The sequence below is a fragment of the Cetorhinus maximus genome, chromosome 18 (genome assembly GCF_964194155.1).
Source record: "Cetorhinus maximus chromosome 18, sCetMax3.hap1.1, whole genome shotgun sequence".
NCBI classification, from domain to species: Eukaryota; Metazoa; Chordata; class Chondrichthyes; order Lamniformes; family Cetorhinidae; genus Cetorhinus; species Cetorhinus maximus.
In genome coordinates, this window is record NC_135896.1 from 11,437,092 (window position 1) to 11,460,968 (window position 23,877).

Genomic DNA, 23,877 nt, shown 5'->3' on the forward strand with positions numbered 1-23,877 from the left:
ACATTGAATATAACTCATTGCAAAACACGAGGGGGTCGGTTAAAATCGAAATTGAGGTCGAATGTAATGAGGCAGTTGTTGTTGTTGTTGTTGGTGGCGGTGTTGCCGGGCAGCGGCAGATGGCGGCCGCTCTCCTGGAGCAGGGGGAAGACGCCTTCAGGAGGCTCTTCAAATATTACAAGAGGCGCCAACCCCCGCCCGACTTCTCGGGGATTGTCGACTTTTCCAGAGCTCAGCAGTATTGTAAAGTAAGTGCTTTTAACTCGGGAGACTTTCATTTTTATGATAAAAACCTCCCCCCCCCCCCCCCATCTGAAAACATGGCCAGTAACTTGTCTTTCTTCACTTGGTACAATCTAGTTGGGTCAATGGTGGGCGAAAGACTGGGTACTAGGTAAGGTCATCTCCCACCCTGCAGGGAGTTTTCACATAGGTGCACCATCAACCAATGGTCACATTAATTAAGAAAAAGTTCAACACAGTTTTCTTAAATGAATCCCTTAGCAGGCAAGGAGATTTGAAGTTTGTGGAAGATTTTTCTCAGTAAAACAATTAAGGGCTGGGACAAGGGGTTAGCAAAGCATTTTGGGCTGTATACAGTTGGATCTGTTTGTTATGAACATTTTGAGCTTGGTCACTGATGGGCTTAATGTACTGCTTAGAATTCTTTAAATTTTCATTCAAACTTTTATGGAGGCATGTCAACCTATGGGATTTTCTTTAGTTCTGAAGACTGTACTTCAGTAAACAGTACTGGATGAAATATTGTTAATTTTGGCACCATATCATGGTGCCTCCACATTGCAAGTAATTTGAGTTCAAACTTTTTGTGGCCCCTGTACATTTGAAAAAGGATGACTTACATTTCTTTAGCACCTTTTACAACCTCAGCATGTCCTAAAGTGTTTTACAGCCAATTAAGTACTTTTGAAGTGTAGTTGCTGTTGTAATGTAGGAAATGCAGCAGCCAATTTGTGCTCAGCAAGCTTGCACAAACAGCAATGTGATAACCTAATGACCTATTCCTGGATACAGGGGAATAACTGTCTTGCATTTCTTTGAAAAAGTGCCCCGGGATCTTTTACATCCACCTGAGAGGCCAGTGGGCCCTTGGATTTAATGTCTCATCCAAAAGACAGCACCTCCAACATTGCAGCAAACACAGACGTTTTGACTCCCTGACCCGACAGCTACCAATTGGGCCATGGCTGAAACCTGACACTTGAGGTATTTGCAAACCACCCAATCCAAAATTGGATGAACGGTATTCTAGTTTGTCAGCGGTATCTGGTTGGAGGAGAATTTTGTTTCTTTCCTTTCCTGGCATTTGAGTATATTTTTGCTCTCTCTCGTCACAGCATCCACAGGAGCTATTATTTTGGAGTGCCTGTGTAATTCATTTAACTGCAAAATTTTGCACCATTTCTATGATCAAAACACTGAAGGTTGTGTTTGTTTCTTTTCCCGCCCAAAAGGCTATGGATCCATATCAGTGTAAATTCAAAAGACCAATTTTCATTAGATCAGGGTATCGAAGGATGTAGCTCAAATATGAATAAATGATGTTGAGGTACTGATCAGACATGATCTAATTGACCAGCAGACCAAGTTTGAGGTGCTGAATGGCCAGCTCCTGTTGGATTCTGAAATGAAGGTATTAGTTATGGAATTTTTAACAAAAGCGCAACAAACATCCAGAACTGAAACCGTGAATGCTTTCCCAGTTATGTTTTTCATCTGCCCCCATGTTTGGGTTTGGATTCAGTTTGTGAACCCACTGAAATGAAAAGTTTTGGAGTTGCCAACTCTGGTTGAATGTATTCATGGACATTTCACCACATGATGATCTCCTTCCAATACCACCGCTCTTTCAACCCCCTCACCCACACCTGCCCTTGGTCACCCAATGCTTCCATCCTCACAGTACTGCTTTGCCATGGCCACTTGGAAAGCAAATAGACTCTGCAATGGCCAACTGGATAATTCTTGACTGCCAATCAAACAGACAATGTCCTGGAGATTAATCTTAAATTCCCGAAGAGTCCAAGCCACACCTGGAGGATTCGCAAGCATAGTTGGTGTTGCTGTTTTGGGGGGAGGCGGGGGCTGGGAATTCTTTGGCGAGTAACTCATTTCTTGACTCTTGTAACCCAGTCCACTGCCTACAAAGCACAAAAGTCAGGGCTGTGATGGAATACTGAAATAAAAGCAAAATACTACGGTTGCTGGAAATCTGACATAAAAACAGAAAATGCTGGAAATGCTCAGCAGGTCTGGCAGCATCTGTGGAGAGTGAAAGAAACAGAGTTAGCATTTTGAGTTGAATATGACTCTCCTTGGGGACAGAATGAAATACTCTCCACTTGGCTAGATGACTGCTTCTCCAACAGCACTCAAGAAGCTCAGCCCCATCCAGGACAAGGCAGTCGGCTTAATGGACACCCCTTTCACCACTGGCGCATTGGAATAGTACTGCAGCAACTCACCAAGGCAGCACTTTCCAAACCCGTGAACGTCATCATCTAGAAGAATAAGGTAGCAGACACATGGGAACACTATCAACCCAAGTCGCACACCATCGTGACTTGGAACTATAGTGACATTCTTTCACTGAAGCTGGGTCAAAATCCTGGAATACCTTCCCTAAGCACTGAGAGTGTACCTATACCACAATGACTGCAGTGGTTCAAGAAGGCAGCTCACCGCCACCTTCTCAAGGGCAATTCTGGATGGGCAATAAAAGCTGGCCTTGCCAGTGATGCTCACATCCCAAGAATGAATAATTTTAAAAAACTGCTGACTGTCACTTAGCCACAAGTGTGTCAAGCATCTCACACATGGCATTTAGCTCAATTTGCAGTTAAGAGCCCCCACTGTGAGATTATATAGAGAAATTTTCCCTTTTGATATCACAAACACAGCCTAGCGGGATAAGAAAATTGCTGCCTTTACTGAAAAGCAGAATAAAATTTACAGAATTTTATATTCTTCTATAAATTTAAATTTGAACACATACTTGTAGATTTTCTCTTAACTAGAGGCAACCTGAGGTAAACATTTTTCTTGCACTGAGTGGTCAGAATTTACAATGCAAATAGGCTAGTCAAAACAGATTCAATAATAGCTTTCAAAAGTAAAGGATAAATACTTGAAAGAGAAAAATATGCAGGGAAATGGGGAAAGAGGTGGTTAGTGAGATTAACTGGATTGCTCTTCGAACAAACCGGTGTAGACTTGATGAGCCAAATGGCCTCCTCCTTTGTTATAATATTCTATGACTCATTTACTTTTTTACCTCAAAGATGTTTGAGATGCCCCTCACTCAGTCTTTCTATATGAGTAGGCTTTCTACAACAGTAGCATCACTCTGTTACTGCTCTTTTGCAGGGCTAATTTTAGGGTTGAACTTTTTTGTCCATTCTCATGCTTCACATTACTGCAAAGTCACACTCACTGCGACCTGCAAAATAAACACCACACATGGAAGAGAATAAATTGAAAGTAGTGAACCAGCATTGATTTTCGACTGCAATACCACTGGGAGCAATTAATGGTCCTTGTAAATAAATGATGCAGCATTCATAACATAGGTAACCAAAGGCATAACAGAAAATTGACATTACTTTTATCTATTTTAATTGTCATATGACATTGGGAATTCTTGACCAACATCATAGAAATTACAATATGAAAATAGACCATTCCTCCACTCAGTCTGTTTATCGTCCATGTAACCTACCCAGTTCCACTATCCCTTCACCTTCTTTTCCTTCATCTATCCATTCTAATCTTGAATGTTAATACAGTTTCTGCCTCGATCACTGACCCTAGAAGTGAATTCCGTAGCCTTGCATCACTCTCTAAAGAAGTTTCTCTAGCCCTCTGCTCTAAGCATTGTAATTTTAAATTTGTATCTATAGCACGTCCATCTAGACCCCTCAACTAGCCACACCCTAGCCAAGCTGGTGCAGTACAGCTACAACACTCCTGTCCCCAAAAACCAGGACAAATCCAACCCAGCCAATTACCATTCCATAAGTCTACTCTCAATCATCAGTAAAATAACAGAAAGTATCACTCACCATCCTGACTTGGAACTATATCACCGTTCCTTTGCTGTTGCTGGGTCAAAATCTTGGAATTCCCTTCTTAACAGCACTGTGGGTGTTCCTACAACACATTGACTGCAGCAGTTCAAGAATGCAACTCACCACCACCCTCTCAAGGGCAATAAATGCTGGTTAGACAGTGACACCCATATCCCATGAATGAATTTTAAAAAACTGCTGGAAACAGCCTGTTTTCAATTACACTGTCCCATCGTTTTGTAATTTTAAATGCTTCTATAAGATCTACACTTTTAATTGGCATTGTTCTATAAAAAGCTGCAGGTTTTCATGTCTTTTTGTATTTCTTCACATCAGACTGAATCCTCGTTAATGTGTGCTGTACGCTTTCGAAAGCCTCCATACCCTTTCAATACTGTGCAGCTTGATACTGCATTCACTAATGAGGTCTTAAAGTTTTGTACTGGCTGTTCATAAGGCATATATTGACTGAATTTATTTACGTCGAATGGTCTAGAATTAAATCTCGTATATGAGCCATGTTCCTCTGCTGATAGGTTTTCTTCTCACAACAATCCATCGTAAAATTAATCTTTCCAACCACTTAAATTTGTGCTGATCCCTTTGCATAGCATCAATCATCAACTGGAATTGATATGGTGCCTTCAACTAAGGTATTTGATTGATGAGGTATGGACGCCATGGTGGAAGAATTGGGAAGAATGACTGAAGATGTGATGAGAAAGATAGTTCTGGGAGAGGGTGTTATAAACAGTGATTGAAGCAACAAGGTGAATGGAGGCCCAGTGATTAGAGTTGAGCAGGCTTAATGCTCTACCACAATTAGTGGAGAGGATGCAAAGGAGACCAAAGTCAGAGCTGAAGACGACATGCTGAAATATACAGCTGGGGGAAGTTGCAGAAACTGGATGGGGTAATGCTATGGAGTTATTTGTAAATAAGAATTTGAATTTAATGTGTTATGGTAAAAGTAGCTAATGGAGGGCGGGCATGATGGGCAAGCCAGATAGGATGTGGGCACCTGAGTTTTGAATGAATTGGGATTTGTATTGGGTGGAGTTGAGGAGGTTGGTAAAGCTGCTTTCGGAGAAGTTATGTTTTGAGGCAACAGAATTGAGTGGTGTGTAGATCAAAACTTAGATTGCCAATAAATGTATTGTGGATAAACGTTTTCGTGAAGCTGAGGTGGAGTGTAGATAAAGTTTTGGGTGATAGTGATGTTTATTTGTTTACTTTGTATCTTCAGACACTTTTTTGCTCTATAGACAATAGTGGGGAAGTGTTGCAAGGATTATCAGGCTGATTGTCAACCTGCATAAAACACATCATGTACACTCCTCCTGTGACCATCAAGCCCTGAAGTGGGATTTAAGCTCAGGGTTTCTGGTTCAGAGGCAGGAGCTCTACCTATTGAGCCACAAGACCTCAATAATGGTGAGATATAGTGTGGGTAAAGGTTTTGGAAATGGCATAGGGTGGGTAAAGGTTTAACTAGTTGATGAGTTGCGGTCAGAGGCAGGCTGCATTTTAGAAGTAGAAAGAAGTAAGCTTGGTGAGCATACGTGCTACTTGAAGTTTCCCTTGGGATCAAACAGAAAGATTGTGCGCCCTGGTTCAGCCTGGGAAAGCAGCCAAGAGTGGCTATAAGGTTTTGACAGGGACCAAATAAGATGGCTTCTTGTTCTCATTGTTCCATGGAAGGTAGTTTTGGCTCATCATTACTGTCAGACAACAGAGATGGAACTGGATGTTATTCGCATACATTTGAAAAAGACCATGTTGACGGATAATGACATTGAAGGGCAACATATTTTTCTTTGCTCTTAGGATGTGGGCAGTGGTGATGACCATTAGTAGTCACCCAGTGAAGATGGCCTTGGGCCTTTTTTCTATTCCCCTGCCGTCATTGTGGTGTAGGGGCTCCCATTAAAGATGTTGATAGGAAGTCCCAGAGACAATAAAGGAACAGCAGCATATGTCCAAGGCAGTGTGATGTTACTTAGAAGGGGATGATGATGCTCCTCTTGTCCTGCTCAGTGGCAATGGAAGGAGGTACTGTCAAAACAACCTTAGTGAGTTGTTGCAGTGTATCCTCTAGACTAGCAAATCAAACAAACTGCTCAGTTCAGGGTGGTTGTTTTCGGCCACATCCTGAGTCAAAATCCTAGAACTCCCTCCCTAACAGCCCTATGTGTACGTACACCACATGGACTGCAGCAGTTCGAAAAGGCAGCTCATCACCACCTTCTCAAGGGCAGTTAGGGATGAGCAACAAATGCTGGCCTAGCCAGTGACATTCACATCCAATTGAATGAATATTATTTTTAAAAATCCATCCAGGCTAGTGATGGGTAAGTGCATCATGCTTCTGACTTGAACCTTATAGTTGGTGAAGAAGCTTTCAGGGATTAGGAGGTGAGTACTTATAATCCTGACTATATATGACACTAAAAACATCTGACCTTATCAACTTTCCCTGAATGTCTCAAAATGTGAATAGTTTGTGAAAGCATGGGAGTTCTTAATAGAAATATGTCTACTGGGACCAGTGCTGTAAAGCAGTAACCTCTCTTAGTTTGCTCCAGCAGCTGACCTATATTCTATAAGCAATCTTTCAACAGGACCTAATACATTGCTTATCGTTTTCTATATCAGTCTGTACAGGTGAATAGACGACCAATGGTGATTGAGAACATGGCTTGTGGGTTCTGTTTGGTTTGTCTATCTGCTACTTTTTGGAATGTGTTTAAAGCAATGTAACCTCTCCATGCTGGTTCCAATTTACAGCTACTACAAGCTCTGCTAAATGTAGTTACCAGGGCCTTCTTTTCAAATGTAAAAACATCCCAGTCTACCTCTCTACAATACTGTATAGTTGTAACTTTCTTTTGTACACCTCAAAGGCTCTGTTCTGTCTGTGAAAAAAAAATCTGGCTACTAGCTGCTCTTGGGAAAGTCAGAATCTTCTACAACCTGAGAGAATGAATCATTCATTGGTCTGAATGATAAAGACCAAGTGCCATTTTTCAGTAATTTCCTACTTACAATGAATGAATATCCTTCCTATCTGAATTTTTCATTACCCTCTGCTACATTTGCTCTTTTGTGTCCTGTTGTTTTTCTGTCTAACTTTGTACCAGAGAACTTTAGTGAAAGGAAACAATCAGTGAAGTAAGTTAAAAATAAAAATACCTGGAAAAACTCAGCAGGTCTGGCAGCATCTGCGGAGAGAAGCACAGTTAACATTTTGAGTCAGTATGACTCTTCAACAGAACTAAGTAAAAATAGAAAAGAGGTGAAATATAAGCTGGTTTAAAGGGGGGTGGGACAAGTAGAGCTGGATAGAGGGCCAGTGATAGGTGGAGATAGACAAAAGGACAAAGAGGTGTCGAAGGTGGTGATATTATCTAAGGAATGTGCTAATTAAGGGTAGAAAGCAGGACAAGCAAGGTACAGATAGCCCTAGTGGGGTAAGTTACTTGAGCCAACCAAAAGTTGATTTGAGCGACTGTCAAAAAGGTCAGCTGCAGTTTGCATTTTTCCATTCCCATTCCACTGCAATTCAACTGATATTTGACACCAAAATTGGTGGGAAAGTAAGTTGCAATGAAGAAATAAGAAATTTACAAATGGATATGGACAGGTTAGGTGAATGGGCCAAAATTTGGCAGATGGAGTTTAACATGGATAAGTGTGAGGTTATCCATTTTGGTCAGAAGAATAAAAAGGCGACTTATTATTTAAATGGAGAGAAACTTCAGAATGCTTCAGTGCAGAGGGATCTGGGTGTCCTCGTGCATGAATCGCTGAAAGCTAGTATGCAGGCACCGCAGGTAATAAGGAAGGCAAATGGAATTTTGGCATTTATTGCTAAAGGAATAGAGTATAAAAATAGGGAAGTGTTGTTACAACTGTACAAGGCATTGGTGAGACCGCACCTGGAGTACTGTGCATAGTTTTGGCCCCCTTACTTGAGGAAGGATGTAGTTGCACTGAAGGCGGTTCAGAGGAGGTTCACTAGATTGATTCCAGAGATGCGAGGCTTGTCTTATGAGGAGAGATTGCGTAGTTTAGGCCTATACTCGCTAGAGTTTACAAGGATGAGAAGAGATCTAATTGAGGTAGATAAGATGCTAAAGGGGATAGACAAAGTAGACGTGGAGCAGATGCTTCCCCTTGTGGGGCATCTTAGAACGAGAGGCCATAGTTTTAGGATAAGGGGTGGTAGATTTAAATCAGAGATGAGGAGGAATTACTTTTCTCAAAGGGTCGTGAATCTGTGGAATTCACTACCTCAGAGTGCAGTGGATGCCAGGACGCTGAATAAATTTAAGGAGGAGATAGACAGATTTTTAATTAGTAATGGGTTGAAAGGTTATGCGGAGAGGGCGGGAAATTGAAGTTGAGGCCAAAATGAGATCAGCCATGATCGTAATGAATGGTGGGGCAGGCTCGAGGGGCTGAATTGCTACTCCTGCTCCTAGTTCGTATGTTCTTATATACTTCTGGCCTTATAACTCTGGAATTCGTCTCTGTCTCTCCACTTATTTTTCCTCCTTTAAGACACTGCTTCAAACATACTTGTCAGCCATGGCTCAATTGGTAGAGTTCTCATCCCTGAATCACAGGGTTCTGGGTTCAAGTCCCACTCCAGGGCTTGAATACAAAAATCAAAGCTGACACTCCAGTGCCAGTACTGAGGGAGTGCTGCACTATTGGAGGGGCTGTCTTTCAGATGAGACGTTAAACCTGCTTGAGAGGACGTAAAAGGTCCCATGGCACTATTTTGAAAAAGAGCAGGGAAGTTATCCCCAGTGTCCTGGCCATTATTTATCCCTTGATCAACATCACAAAAACACATAATCTGGTCATTATCACATTGCTGCTTGTGGGAGTCTGCCAAGCACAAATCAGCTGCCGCATTTTCTACATTACAACAGTGACTACACTTCAAATATAAAGCGCTGTAAAGCTGAGACATCCAGTGGTCATGAAAAGGGCTATATAAATATACGTCTTCCTTTTTTGCCCTTTTTCCTTTATCTTTCATAATGTTTCCTTCTTTGACTCTGCGTTGATTTCTATCTGGTTAGGCTCCTGCGAAGTGTCTTGGGAAGTTTTACTATGTTGAGGGTGCCATATAAATGCAAGGTGTCTTCCAGATCAGTTCGACTGAGTAGGGGTCACGTGATTTATTCAGCCAATGTGTAGCTAATGCGGGAGAAATAAATTCATGGGGAAGAGTTCCCAAGAAAATGGTTGTATGAGAGGCTGACTAGATACAAGCAGCCACAGAAGCTCTCGTGTAAATAAAGTTTGTTTTGTTTTGACGCCTCTCAGAGCGTGTTTCTACATTTAGCAATAAGGAAAAACTATCCTGGCACTGCCTCCCGCCTGCATCTGTGAGGATCGTGTTTAATCAACGACTGTGAATAGGAAATTATATTACTCACCAAGATGCCTCTTTTTGGCCTGATAGACCCATTCGACTCCTCTGCTGAGGAATGGGGTCAATACCTTGGATTCTACTTTCAGGCAAATGAAATAAGGGATGAGAGGAAGCGTAAGGCGAACTTTCTGAGCGTTTGTGGAAGCCAGACTTACAGTCTGATCTGCAGCCTTACCACTCCAAGAGCATTTGACTCCAAATAATTCAGTGAGTTTGTGGATCTACTTAAGGGTCATTTCCAACTGACACCTTCAGTCATAATGCAACGCTTTAAGTTTAATTCGCGAGTGAAAGCCCCAGGGAAATCAATCACGATATACATTGAGAAACTCAAACAATTATCAGAGCATTGCAATTTTGGTACGACCCTAAGTGATATGCTGTGGGATTGATTAGTCTGTGGTGTGTATAACGATGCCGTACAATGTCGGTTCTTAGCGGAAGTTGAAATTGATTTGAAATGTGCAATGGCGATTGCACTTGCAAGGAAAGCACTGAGGCAGATGCATTGGAACCGCAGGACACCAATTAGGGTGGGAATCGGCAGCCAGCTGTGGCGCCAAATCAGCCGAAGCCTCTTCTCATGGGCAACTAGAGATGGGCAATAAATGCTGGCCCAGCCAGCGAACCCCACACCCTGTGAATGAATTTTTAAAAAGGAAACCGTTCCAGTAATCTACAGAACTAAAGATACAGCAGAGGCAGTCAGGCAGCGATTCCTAAGGTCCAATGTTATCGATGCGGGAGTAATCACACTCCTGAGTCTTGTCGATTTAGGGAGGCTGAGTGCCATTATTCTGGGGAAAAAAGGGACACTTGAGGAGACAATGCCGGGCTAGGTCCAGGCAGCTGAATAGCCAACCCAAAAATATGTTACAAGTACACAGTGTGGAAGACCCTGGTAACAGTAAGTCTGATATTTACTCACTTTTCAACCTCAAGGATGTTAAGCCCGACCCAATCATCGTAATTCTCCGTGTAAGTGGGAGACCTCTGAGTTTGGAAGTAGATAAAGGACGAGCACATACTCCAGTATTTGAGAGGGGCTGCCCAGCCTTTAAATTTAGAGAGCACTTCAGCCAAGCTGAAAACATACACTGGAGAAGAAGTAAAGGTGAGGAGTACCACCATTGCACCAGTAAGCTATGGACAGCAGTCTGCCCAGCTACCTATCATAGTAGTAATGGGTGAAGGACCAAGCCTTCTGGGCTGTGACTGGCTCAAGAAAATAAAGCTAAATTAGACTGACATTTTCCAGATAAAGACAGGGGGGTTGTCAGAATTGTTAAAAAATATGACAGTGTCTTCCGGGACGAGTTAGACAAAATTAAGGGCTTACATGGCAAAATCTACATGGACCCGGAAGCCACTCCCCGATTTTTCAGAGCTAGACTGGTACCATATGCCCTGTGTGAGAAAGTGTTTGTTGAACTAAAGAGGTTAAAAGAACTAGGTATTATGCAGCCAGTTCCGTTTTCGAAATAGGTTGTGTCCTTCGTTCCCATCTTGAAGCCCGACAAGACTATCCGCATTTGAGGTGATTTAAAAACAAGCCATCAATCAGGCTGCAAAGCTGGACAAATATCCTCATCCATGAATCGAAGATCTTTATGCAAAACTGGCTGGGAACCAGTCATATACCAAGCTGGACATCAGTCATGCCTGCCAACAGCTTGAGTTGGATGAGTTTATTCCATCAATATCTACATGGGAGACACTTCACTATTGTTTCAGACCATGTTGGGCCTTTTTAAGGAGGACAAGGCTATTCCACCAATAGCCTCTGCGAGGATTCAGAGGCGGGCATTGATCCTGGCCACATACGAATATATACCTTTAAACACTGACTGGGGTTCATACTGCGAATATGGACACTGAGTCACCTGCCCTTGAGAGAAAGTATTACATGTACACCTATTCCTCAAGAAATTATCTTGGCCTTAAACTTTGTGGATATGCTACCAGTCTGTGCAAAACAAATCAAAACCTGGACCAGTCGGGATCCACTGTTCTCCAGAATTTATCCGGAGATAAAGTCCTTACGGGAAGGGGAAATGAGGCTGTTTCAGAGGCCATGAAACCCTACTCCATCCGTAAACATGAACTCAGTTGTCAAGATGGTAGTGTGTTATGGGGAGTGCGAGTGGTCATTCCTGTGCCAGGCAGGGAGCTACTCCTGATGGAACTACACAGTGGCCACCCTGGTATCTCAAAAATTAAAATGCTAGCCAGGAGTTATGTATGGTGGCCTGGAATCGACACTGATATTGAAAACCTGGTAAGGCACTGCTAACATTGCCAGTTGCAGCAAAACCTGCCAACCACAGCTCCACTACACCCTTGTGAATGGCCTGGCTGCCCATGGGTCGGCATCCATGTTAATTATGTAGGACCATTTATGAATAAAGGACTAAGTAATTGATGCACACTCCAAATGGATAGAAATTCTTGAGGTGAAAACACCAACATCGATAGCGACCATTGAAATCCCGCGGTACTGTTTTGCAGCTCCATGGTTTGCCTGAAGTAATTATGTCTGATAATGGGACAGTGTTCACGAGTGCAGTTTCAAAACTTCAATGGTATAAAACACACAAAGACAGCGCCCTATAGCCCAGCATCAAACAACTTAGCCGAGAGAGCCATCCAAACTTGTAAATCTGGTATGAAAAAACTATCAGGTGGATCTTTTTAGCTACAAGAGTCTCACGTTTTCTGCTGAGTTACCGCACCACCCCACACGCAACGACAGGTGTTCCTCTTGCTGAACTGTTCGTTAAATGTCATCTCAGGACGAGGTTAAGTCTTGTGTTTCCAAATTTGCAGGGGAGGGTAGAGTCAAGTCAGTGCAACCAGAAGACGAGTCATGATTCTCACAGTAGATCTAGGAAGCTCTCGACCAATGAAAATGTGTACGTGAAAAACTTCGGTAGCGGTCCTGGGTGGATTCCTGGAACGGTAGCCTCTGAGACCAGACCCCTTTCGTATCAAGTGAAAATAGAGGGAAGGATCGTTCGGAAGCACATTGACCACTTGAGGCGTAGAGAGGCACTCCCACAGTCAGTGTTACACACAGGTTCACCAACACTTGGTGGTATCGAAGATTCTGGTCGACCTGTAATAAACGTCACAGACATCCCTGTGGAAATTAATGATAATGAATTGTCTGTACCAAAGGAAGTACCCGTTAGTACAGTTCCAGAAAATGCCGATCCAGTAGAAGCAGCCTCACAACCTCTCTAACTATGCCATTCGACGCGAATTCAAAATCCACTCCAAAGACTTAATACATACAATAGACCCCATAGTTATAAATTATGTAATTGAAGTCTGGGCTAACAATATATGTAATTATTTCTAGAATTCAGAAAATTCTTGGTTCAATTATATAAAGCAATTGTTAACGGAAAAATGTACAAAAGAACTACGGGGGAGGAATGTGATGACTGTCACTTTAAGATCAGTTCGACTGAGTAGGGGTCACGTGATTTGTCCAACCAATGTGTAGCTAGCGTGGCGGAAATAAATTCTAGGGGAAGAGCTCCATAGAAATTGGTTGTATGAGGGGCTGGCTGGATACAAGCAACCACAGAAGCTGTTGTGTAAATAAAATTTGTTTTGTTTGATTAAGAAGCCTCTCAGAGCGTGTTTCCACATAGAAGTATTACTTCCTGATTGTGTATGTTTTGACATACAAAAACACCTTTACCAACAGAACTATCACTTTCAAGTGTTGACACTAAGGCAGGCTATTTCTGGATGGATGCTGAGAAAATGTTTCCCCTTGTCGAGGAGTTTAGAACTAAGGACCACAGTTTAAAAATTAAGGGGCCTCCCATTTAAGACTGAAATGAGAATAATTTTTTTTCTTTGACGGTCATTAGTTTGTGGAATTCTCTTCCCCAGAGAACAGTGGAGGCTGTGTCATTGGTTATATTCAAGGCTGAGTAGGATTGATTTTTGATGGACAAGGGAGTCGAAGGCTATTTATGAGGAGAAGACAGGCAAGAGGAATTCAGGCCACAATCAGATCAGCCATGATCTTATCGACTGGCAGAGCACACTCGAGAGGCTGCATGGTCTACTGCTCCTAATTCTTGCGATCTCTTAACATCAATGGAAGTTCTTACACCTCTCACACATCTGGACAAAATACAAGATAAAACCTGCCTTCTGATTGAAGATTCCTCTATCACTATGAGCTTCCAAAGCTTTTATCACTTCCTTCTCGATTTTTACACTTTTAAATTCTGAGTTTGTTGTCAACTAATCACTACTTCCTAACTTTTTTGCTTTTTTTAATGTCAATAATGTGCATCCTATGGTTCTTGGCCCTCCCTTTTTTTTTCCCCAATAAAGTAAAGCATTTTCACATTGCACAGAACCTCTCTGAATAAAATAGTCAATTCTGGGGAATTTTAGGCTATGCACTGGCATCCATCAGAACCTAGGTTCCCTGTGCACGCTCATGTAAGCAGGAACCTTACAGCCAACTGATAGAAGGTAGTCATCCCTGAGTCTTTCTTTTGACCCTGTCTTGGATTGAAAGGATGTCCTCATTCATCATGCCTGCCAGTATTTTTTAAATTAAACTAATTCAAAAACACTTAATCTAAACTATCTCTAGAGTAATCTCTATTAAAATAAAATGACCTGCTTTAGGAGATTATTTGGTTTTAAGGGATTTGCATTCCTTATTTCTTTTCTCATTTGGATAACGTTACTGTAAAGACTTAATTTTTGTTGATTTCATTAGTTAAAATTTCATTAGTTAAAATAGTTCTGCAGAAGAAATATGGCAACTTGAGCTAAACATGCAGTATCATAGCAGTCACTGCAACATCATGGGTTAATGGTCATATCTATATTAGTGTCAACATATCCTCTAATTTTTCTTTGGAGTACACGGCTAATTTGTTTAGGTGCACAGCCCCTTTAATTTTTTTTTGTGCGGTTGTGTACACACAGTAATTTAAAGGGGCCAACTTGGGTGCGGCCTGCACAGGAACCCGAGTGACTTAGACCATTGATCAGTGTTCCTCCTTCCATATTGGCTCAGCATCTCCACCACACCAGTTCTACTGATTTAATCCCATCAGCAGTCGTATAAACCAAAAGTGTTTAAGGTTAATCGTTGTTTGTAATTATTTTAATTTTTAAGAGAAGTTCCAGTTGTGACTATTCTTTTTCAATCTACTTGAGCCACTGTAAATTATCACCTTTATATACTCTATCATAATTACATCCAGCCTGTAGTTGAACACTGTTGCAACCTAATCTAATTTTAAACTGTGCTTTTGCAAGGTTATGATTGCCTTGCATAATGTGCACTTGCATTTTACTGAGGCTGTAATATTCCTTCATTGCTTCCTTTAATTCGTGCATGCTGAATTCCCTGTAGGGATGTTCAGTATAATTGGTTTCTTTGCCGGTTGGCTGTCTAGATGGTCTAAACTTTAAAAAGACAAAAAACATTTTAAAGATTATTTCTCTAAAAATACTTTGTCTTGTGCACTGATGGTAAACCTTACAGCACCATCATCTTTGCTTTTACCAATTAAGAAGATTCTTTCCAGTTTAAGAAATTAGCACAGAAAGTAATAGATGCACAGCATTTCTTTTGTGTGAATAATGTTAATTGTCATCCTTAGAAACGTATCTTTTCCCCCATCTCTGCCATTTTTCACATGTGCACGATCATCCTTCCTAGTTACCTTCATTTATTTGGTGTGTATTTATCAACGTATTATTTCCTCACTGACATTGTAGGGAGACACAATACCCGTAGTACTCTTCCAGGAGCATTCGTTAATGCACGACTGGCAAGTGGAAGACTGGCTTACGGTCATTCTCTACCTTGGAGCTGTTCACTCTGTCCACCCCTCACTTGCTCTGCCTGTCCTAAACAGTTAAGAGCTGTTCAGATTTGAAGTGATTGGAAGGTGGGCTTTTTGGAAGCAACTTCAGCAATGGAAGAAGTGTAAGAGTTTAACTTCAGGTCAAAGGAAATAGTGAGACCAAAACATTCAGCAGACAAAGAAAGACTAAAGATGGAATTAGAGATGATCACTCAATGGGAACAGAAAATATGAAGCTAGATATCAATAATTGAAAGGGACAATGCTTACACAACTTCATTGAAAGTCATAGAGAGCAAGGTGTAGTAATTCAGCCAATGCAATACACCGGAAATTGCTATTATGAATACTGTGGGTGCGCAATCTGAAATAATTTTCTGAATTTAGATTGGTGCCCTCCGCCTAAGAGGAAATGCAATTGGTTGACAAGTGCTACAAAGTTTATCTTAATTTGAAGGAAGAGCAGAGTGGAAGGTAGAGCCTTGAAGAAACCACAGATAATGGGCAAAATATCAAGGTTAAACCATCAACCAAAGCACAGGGCGAATGAGATACACATGAACATAGATTTGATGGATATCATTGTGATGGTGACGTGCTTAGAAATGTGTGATGCCAGACACTTTTAAAAGCTATAGAGATGTGCAAGGCAGTAACAGATTATTAACAGATTTATTAGGTTGAAGACCTAGCGCCAAACAGTTCCAATATAAGAGTATACTGATATATACTGAAAGCACAGCATGAACCATTTAGAAAAGTCATGTGCACCCTGAGCTCTTGTATATGGTTAATTTAATCCAGCACTGGTGTGAAAATATCATCTCTAACAGTTCTAACAGAATTGTTCAGACTACTTTGAGACACCGAGGGTGAAGACAGTCTATTTCTGTTCTTCAATCATTTGGTAGCTCAATACTGTTACATCAAAGCAGGATGGTGCATGAAAATCTTCCTCTATTTCAGGCACAGCTTGTGCCTTTTTAAAAGTCAAATATTTCTACTTAGAACATTATTCTTGTGATCCACTAAATCCCACTAGCATCAAGACTCTCTTCGATTGTTTGCCAATAAGTGATTAGATTGATCCTGACGCAGGATTTGGCATTTCCTGTCATTTAATTCCATAGCCACACACTCATTCTTTTACCACTAGTTTGGCCTTTCATTGCCCACTGCAGAGAATTGGGCTAACATCTGCGGGAAACTTGAGTTCCCTAAAAACCAAGGAATTGTGTGTATCTCTGTGTTTGACACTTCAGTGAAGAATAATTGTTTCTGTGCTTCACTTATCGTAGAGGTGATGGGGCTGCATTAAAAATTAATTTAATTATTCATAAATTATTTTTTATTATTGCAATATCTACTTCCTATACTCCTATGGATGTGGTTGTTCACCCATTCAACCTTGTTATGTATCCTGCATCCATGTTGTGCAAAGCCTCAAATGATCTGTCACCTCTTGATTAACCGTTTTTTAAAAAGCAGATAAGTGATGGTGTGAATGCAGTTGGAAAGTTCTGATGTTGAGGCATTCTGCCAAATGACTTTGACAGTCTGCTCATGGAACCATCTGACAGGATCCACCATCAGCACCAAGACATAGCTTGGCTGCTGGTGAGAAAGGTCATACCAGGAGTCTCACCCCCTCTGCACGTTGCCCTTGTGCGGGGTGGGCTGTGGTGGGGAAGAGACCGTTGTTAACCTCCTTGTGGAATGTGCCTTAGTAAAGAAGGTCTGGAGAGAGATGCGGTGGTTTTTGGCGAGGTTCATCCCAAGTTCTGTGACTCTGTACTCTACGGGTTGTTCCCAGGGACACAGACCAAGACAAACATCAACTGCAGCTGGGGGATCATCAACTTGGTGAAAGATGCTCTTTGCTCTGCTCGAAACTTATTGGTCTTTCAGTAGAAAGAGTTGTCCCTGACTAAGTGTTGCACACTGGCACATTCCAAGGTCCAGGACTACGTGCTGAGGGATGCTCTAAAGTTTGGGGCAGCCACCACAAAGGCGTAATGGGGAAAGGTCGCTGTCTAAGACCTTTCTGCCATAGCGCACCAAGGGGCTGGGAATTGTATAAACCCCTCAGGTTATATGATTCACATTGAATGTATGCAGTGAATACTACATGTATCACAATTGTACTGGAGCACCTCAGAGTGCGACATGATCTGTGTGGATAGCTTAAATACCATTGCACTGTCTGACTGACTGTAATGTCCAGGTTGAAATGTCTGTAATATTCATTGATTGTATTGAAGCACCTCATGATCTATGTGGAAAACTTGAATATGATTGCACTTTTTGTGATGTCCATTTTGAAATGTCTTGTAATGTTCTTTCAGATATTTTATGAATAAAGTATATTTTTCCAAAAAGAAAAGATGGTGCGAATGCAGTACCATTTCTCATCCGTCAAACATGTGTATTTTTATAGCGATGTAGAGGTTTATTTTTAATTCAGGGATGCTGGAGTCAATGATCTCAACATTTATAGTGTTTGGGAATAGGGGAGAAAGATAATCCCCAATTTCTATTGCAGCAACCTTGGATGTTACTGAATATTGGCCCTTGTTCCTTGATGTCATGTTGTTCTTGCAGCTGCCAAATTGGATCTGACAGCAGAAGGGCCACAGTGTAGGATCTGTTACTGATCTTCCTTCAACATTGTACTGCTTGGTGGCTCAGGTAGCCTGCACTCATTGATTGAGACATCACCTCAGGGTACAGAGTGAAACCTTCCACCGTTTATCAACACTAATTTTTACACCACGAGGTAGATTTTGCTCTCTTGCTGTCAACATGTAGAATTTCTGAGAATAGCATGAAAAAAGAATCAATATTAGCAGGAAATGTATTTGACCTTTTCAGTATCGGATGGTAAATGGCATAGTGGCCATCAAGAGTTTTTCACTTTTTCTTTTTCCTACTGCCTAATTCAAAAATAAGCTAATTCATGAAATGCCCAGTTTTTAATAAGCAGTTCCATTCAGTCAATATTACTTCTCCCTCTTCTGCGTTACTAATTCCATCTGGCTGTAGTTTTTTAGTACATTTTTTAAAATTTCCAATTCATGGCAAGAGTTCACACTAAATCAGAAGTCCCATCAATGCTGCTGTGTGAAATTGTCAGCATTGAAACAATTCAACTGGATGTTCATGGCTGGGCTATTGCAGTCACATGGCCCATACGTAAGCATCGATGAAAAATAGAAACAAGTCCTTTAATAACTAGGGCTCTTTCATTCTGAGTCTGATGAATGGTAGAGATATTTGCAGTAAACAAACCAATTGTTGTGCAGTAACACAAAATGTATTTAGAATAGTCTTGAAATGCAATTGAATACAATTGACAAATGAATGCCCATACAACTGGCAAGCAACATAAATGTATGGTATTACATTTTGGAAAGAAAAATAAAGAGATTGCATTTACTTAGAAAATAAGTGTCTTAAGTACATAGATACAGATCACTAAAAGTAGCAACATAGGTTAACAAGGTCATCGGGGAAAAAGCAAATTTAAGCACTAGGATTTATTTCTAGAGAAATAAAATTGAAAAGTAAAGAAGTTATGCTAAATTTCAAACCCGCAACCTCTACCACCTAGAAGGACAAAGGCAGCAGATGCATGGGAACACCACCACCTCCAAGTTCCTCTCCAAATCACACACCATCCTGACTTGGAACTATATCGCCGTTCCTTCACTGTTAATGGGTCAAAATCCTGGAACTTCCTCCCTAACAGCACTATGGGTGTACCTATACCACGTGGACTGCAGCAGTTCAAGAAGGCAGCTCACCACCACCTTCTCAAGGGCAATTAGGGATGGGCTTTAAATATTGGCCTAGCCAGCAACACCCACATCCCATATACGAAAATATTTTAAAAACTTGTATCAAACCTTAGTTAGACCACACCTGGAGTACTGAGTATAATTCTGGTTGCCATATTATAAGAAAACTACAGAGGCACTGGAGAGGGTACATAAGAGATTTCCAAGGATGATACCAGAAATGTATGGTCATCTCAATCAGAGCAGAATGAACAGGCTAGGCCTCTCTTGAAAAGAAAAGGCTGATGGTGACGTAATAGAGATCTTTAAAGTTATGAAAGGTTTTGGAAGAGTAGACTCCGAGAGAATGTTTCCACTTGGGGGAAGAACAAACCTAGAGGCCATCAACTTAAGATAGTTGCCAAGAAATGAAATAGGGAATTCAGAAGAAACTTCTTTACCCAGAGAGGGGTGAGATTGTGAAACTCGCTACCGCATGGAGTGGTTTAAGCGAAAGGTATAGATGCATTTAAAGGGAGGCTAGATGAGTACTTGAGGGAGTTGAGAATAGCAAATTATGCTGATAGAGTTACACAGGGAAAAACAGGAAGAGACTCGAGTGGAGCATAAATACTAGCGTGGACTGATTGGTATGAATTGCCTGTTTCTGTGTGGTATATCCTAAGTGACCCTGTGCTTTAGGAAGGTGGAACAGGAGTAATCATTCAGCCCTTCAAACCTGTTCCACCATTCGGTTAGATTATGGCTGATTGACATATCCTTAACAGGGTTCCAGAGTTTCCCGATCACCTATGTGAGGAAGTGCTCCCTGATTTTATCCCTGAACAGCCTGGCTTAAATTTTAAGATTATGCTCCATATTCTGGACTCCACCAAAAGAGGAAATAGTTTCTTTCTATCTACCCTATCAAGTCCTTTAATCAACGTAAACACCTCAATTTGATCACTCGTTAATCTTCTATATCAAGGGAATACAATGTTCAATAATCACTTTAATAATTCCAGTGATCTGCCAAATCATTGTGTAACCTCTTCTTTCCCTTGCAGGTATTGATCGCACCACTTAATGTGACCTCCATCAGTGACCAGGATGCCTGTAAAGCTGGACTGCAGCCAGTTTGCAAATGGAAAGCTTATAGTTTAGATGGCTATCCAGGTACTGTACATCATCCGACCCAAGCACATCATAGCACCCTATCATTGCCAGTGAAATATGAATGGAATTACTGTACATGTGTCTTCAAATGATCAGCCTGACCAGGCCCATATCCTGCAGCAGCTGAATCTGGTAATGGAGACCCCTCACTTTGCAGTTTCAAAATAAACATGAATAGAATCATACAGCACAGAAGGAGGCTACTTGGCCCATCGTGCCTGTGCTGGCTCTTTGAAAGCTGGGAAATATATTGTACAAGATTACCCTGGGCTTTTGAATGAAGATTGCGAGAGTCAGGCAACATTGCTCTTGGAACAGCAGGCACTGTCCAGGTGACTGGGCTGCCTGCAAGTAGGAAATTGATGTCGCAATAGATTTAGTGCAGTTTTCTGCATCAGCTGTAGGGAATAGTGTTCTGCTATCCTTGGTCAATCCTTTCTTAGGCTCTCAGTTTATCTCAGAATAATGTTCCATCAGACCTTTTACTTTGTACTTATCCAGATGACTGAGCTTGTCTTGCTGTTGATAGATGTCATTATTGAATCTGGGGCATTAACAGTCTATCGCTCTCCTCTCTCACGCTCTCTCTATCATCCTCTCCCTCTCGCGCTCTCCTTCCCGCACACTCACTCTCTCTCCCACTCACACTTACGAACTCTCTCTCTCCCAGGCACGCTCTCCCTCTCTCTCTTCCACGGACGCCCGTGCGCTCGAGCTCTCCCTCTCTCTCCCACGCTCGATTGCACTCTCTTGCCCGCTCGTACTCTCTCGCCCACTCGCGCTCTCTCTCCCGCACATGCTCACTCAGTCTCTTTCTTCTGGATTCTAGATTAAATAATAGTGAAAAGCTATGTACTATATCATCGAGAAGAGAATAGTGGAAAATATTTATTTCAGTCACTTATAAAACGGTAGCAATTATATTTTGTGGCTTCATCACTCTGCTTATATTTTGTGTATTTTTTGAAATAAACTGCGTTTCCAAAAATTCTGCTTTCCAAATACTAAATCAAATACCTCTTATTTCTGAAAGAGTACACTAGTTGCATGGAAGCAAGAAGCAGTTTCTTATCCTTCAGGACCTTGAAAGGTTCTAATGATCACTCTGAGAAATGTAAAGGACTTCTATTGTGAGAGTACAAGAGGGTGAGAATCCAAATTTAGAATGCCAGGAGAGGAGTGTGAATGTTAACCTGTACAGTAGCGTGTCAGTAGATAAAGCCATTAAAAAGAGTCAAGTTTTTTGGATTTTATAAATAGAAGCACATAATCACAGAATTTTTACGTGCAGAAGGAGGCCATTCTGCCCACCATGCCTGCACCAGCTCTCCAAATGAGCGCACGAGAGAGAGAGCACGCACAAGAGAGAGAGAGAATCTTGTCCCATACCCCTGCACGTTCTTCCTTTTCAGATAACAGTCTAATTCCCTTTTGAATGCTTCGATTGAACCTGCCTCCGCTGCCCTCTCAGGCATTGCATTCCAGATCTTTATCACTCGCTACGTGAAAAAGTTTTTTCTCATATCACTTCTGTTTCTTTTGCCACTTACTTTAAATCTGTCCTAGCACCAGGGTACAATAGTAGCTGAGAATACATAATGGTTGCACTGGGTAACAAAAACAGAAATAAAGTGCCTTCCCCACACTATCCCCCCCACCACCCCCAAGACTGATTATTCTCGCCCCTACATACATTGACAAGAAGTCTAATTTTAGTCAGTCCAAGGGTGCTCAGCACTAGACCTGCTCCAGCACATTTCTCCAATAACATTAGCCACACTGTCCTGGTAGATTGGAGGTGTGTTATAAATTGAGCAAGTTTAAAAGAACAGTCTGCTGAGGAAAATCTCTTTTTCAGCAAGCACCGTTCCATGAAGACCATCCTAATGGCTGAACTTTGATGTTACATAAAGATGTGCATGAACATCCCTTAAAAACTAGGTCATAACTTTATATCTCTGTGTACCTTTTATCATGATCTAATATATATCTACCCAGAATAAAAGCAGAAGATCTTCTGAGCACCCACTGTTTTGAAAATATTCATTAATGGCCAGACCAGATAAGCTAGGAATTTGTGTTGGTGCTAGATGCCTGGTTTTTGACTGGTGCTGTCAGGATGACTTTTCTATCTAATATCCCATATGTATTGGTTCCTCACAAGTGAGAAAAACCATGATTTTTGCCCAAGGGAGATAGAGAGCTTGATTTAACATGGAGCCAGTGGCCCTGCCCACTGGCTTAAAAGTCAGGGGAGAACCCGCCTCCACTGGGCTAGGAAACCATGACTGGATTTTATGGTCGCCAGGAAACTGCCTGAGGTGGTGACTTCCTTCAGGAACTGCTGATCAATCAGATGACCAACCATTCTCCCGATCTTGCTACCACTGGGAGTGGTGGCCATGGCTGGCACTGCAGTCATGGAGGAGGCTAGGCTGTAAGGCAGGTGGAGCAACCTCACCAGGGCCGGTGAGGCAGGCCCTGGCAAGGGGGTGGTCTTCAAGTGGGGTGGGAGCCCTTTTCACTGGAGGGAGACTCCTTTGGCCAGAAGGGCTCTGACACTCCCACCCCCCCCTCCCAACCACAGCAAGGCTACCAACAAATTACCAGGTAGCCTCACCATGTGGCTTGGGCACCTCCCCCCCCCCCCAACCGCTAGTAAAATACCAGCATGGTGGGAAGAGGCCCTCAAGTGGCCTGAATTGGCCCAAGGACAGTGAGCCGCCCAACATCTACCCCGCTGCTGGTGAAATTCAAAAGGAGGTAGTTAGGCGAAGGGTACGGCACACCCTGCCATTCCATCTAATTTTCCAGCCTGCTGCTATGGGTAGGTGGTCGGGGGGAGATGTAGAGTTCCAGTTACAGAGACAGAGTGAAGAAGAATCATACAGACTCAAAACGTTAATTCTGTTTCTCTCCACAGATGCTGCCAGACCTGCTGAGTTTTTCCAGCATTTTCAGTTTTTATTTCAGATTTCCAGCATCTGCAGTATTTTGCTTTTAACAGAAACAAATAGACTTGGCCATGTATCATTTGAAAATGTTTTAGTGTAAATTACTTGATTGATAATTTTATCTATCCAGTTCTGTCTTTCTATTAGGGTTCATGTTCATTTCGGATCCATTTCTTCCTGGATGGCAGTGTTATTGGGCAAAGCAATGTTTGAAAATCTACCCTCGGAAACCAAACGTTTGCAACCTGGACCTTCACATGTCACCAGAGGAGACCAGAGACCTTTGGGAGCAGAGTAGAGAACAGCTGAGGTAACTGCTTCAAACTGGGAGGTATTCTAGCAATTGATAAGCCTCAGTTTTTCCTCATTTACAGCCTTTGTTCCGGCTTGCTGCAATTTAATTTAACAATTACAGGATATGGGTACAACCCAAAGATTCATCCTGTAGCAAGCTCCCCAAATCTCTAATGAGCTATGCAGAATGATGTGGTCGCTGTACTCCTTGAAGTCAACTGATTTTATAAACCTTGAAAGAGCAGTAAAATGGGTGTAATAGTTTTCCAGGTGTGCTTTTTT

The 23,877-nt window shown here is 41.8% G+C and overlaps 1 protein-coding gene across 1 annotated transcript in view; it reads left to right on the plus strand.

Moving 5' to 3' along the window:
- The first annotated feature begins 13 nt into the window (after positions 1-13).
- Positions 14-23,877, plus strand: part of alkbh1 (alkB homolog 1, histone H2A dioxygenase) — a 37,082-nt gene continuing 13,218 nt past the window's right edge. The window contains exons 1-3 of the mRNA XM_078562080.1: positions 14-248; positions 20,239-20,347; positions 23,449-23,611. Of these exons, the coding sequence (XP_078418206.1) occupies positions 120-248; positions 20,239-20,347; positions 23,449-23,611 (401 nt within the window). The 5' untranslated portion in view covers positions 14-119. The remainder of the gene's footprint in view (positions 249-20,238; positions 20,348-23,448; positions 23,612-23,877) is intronic.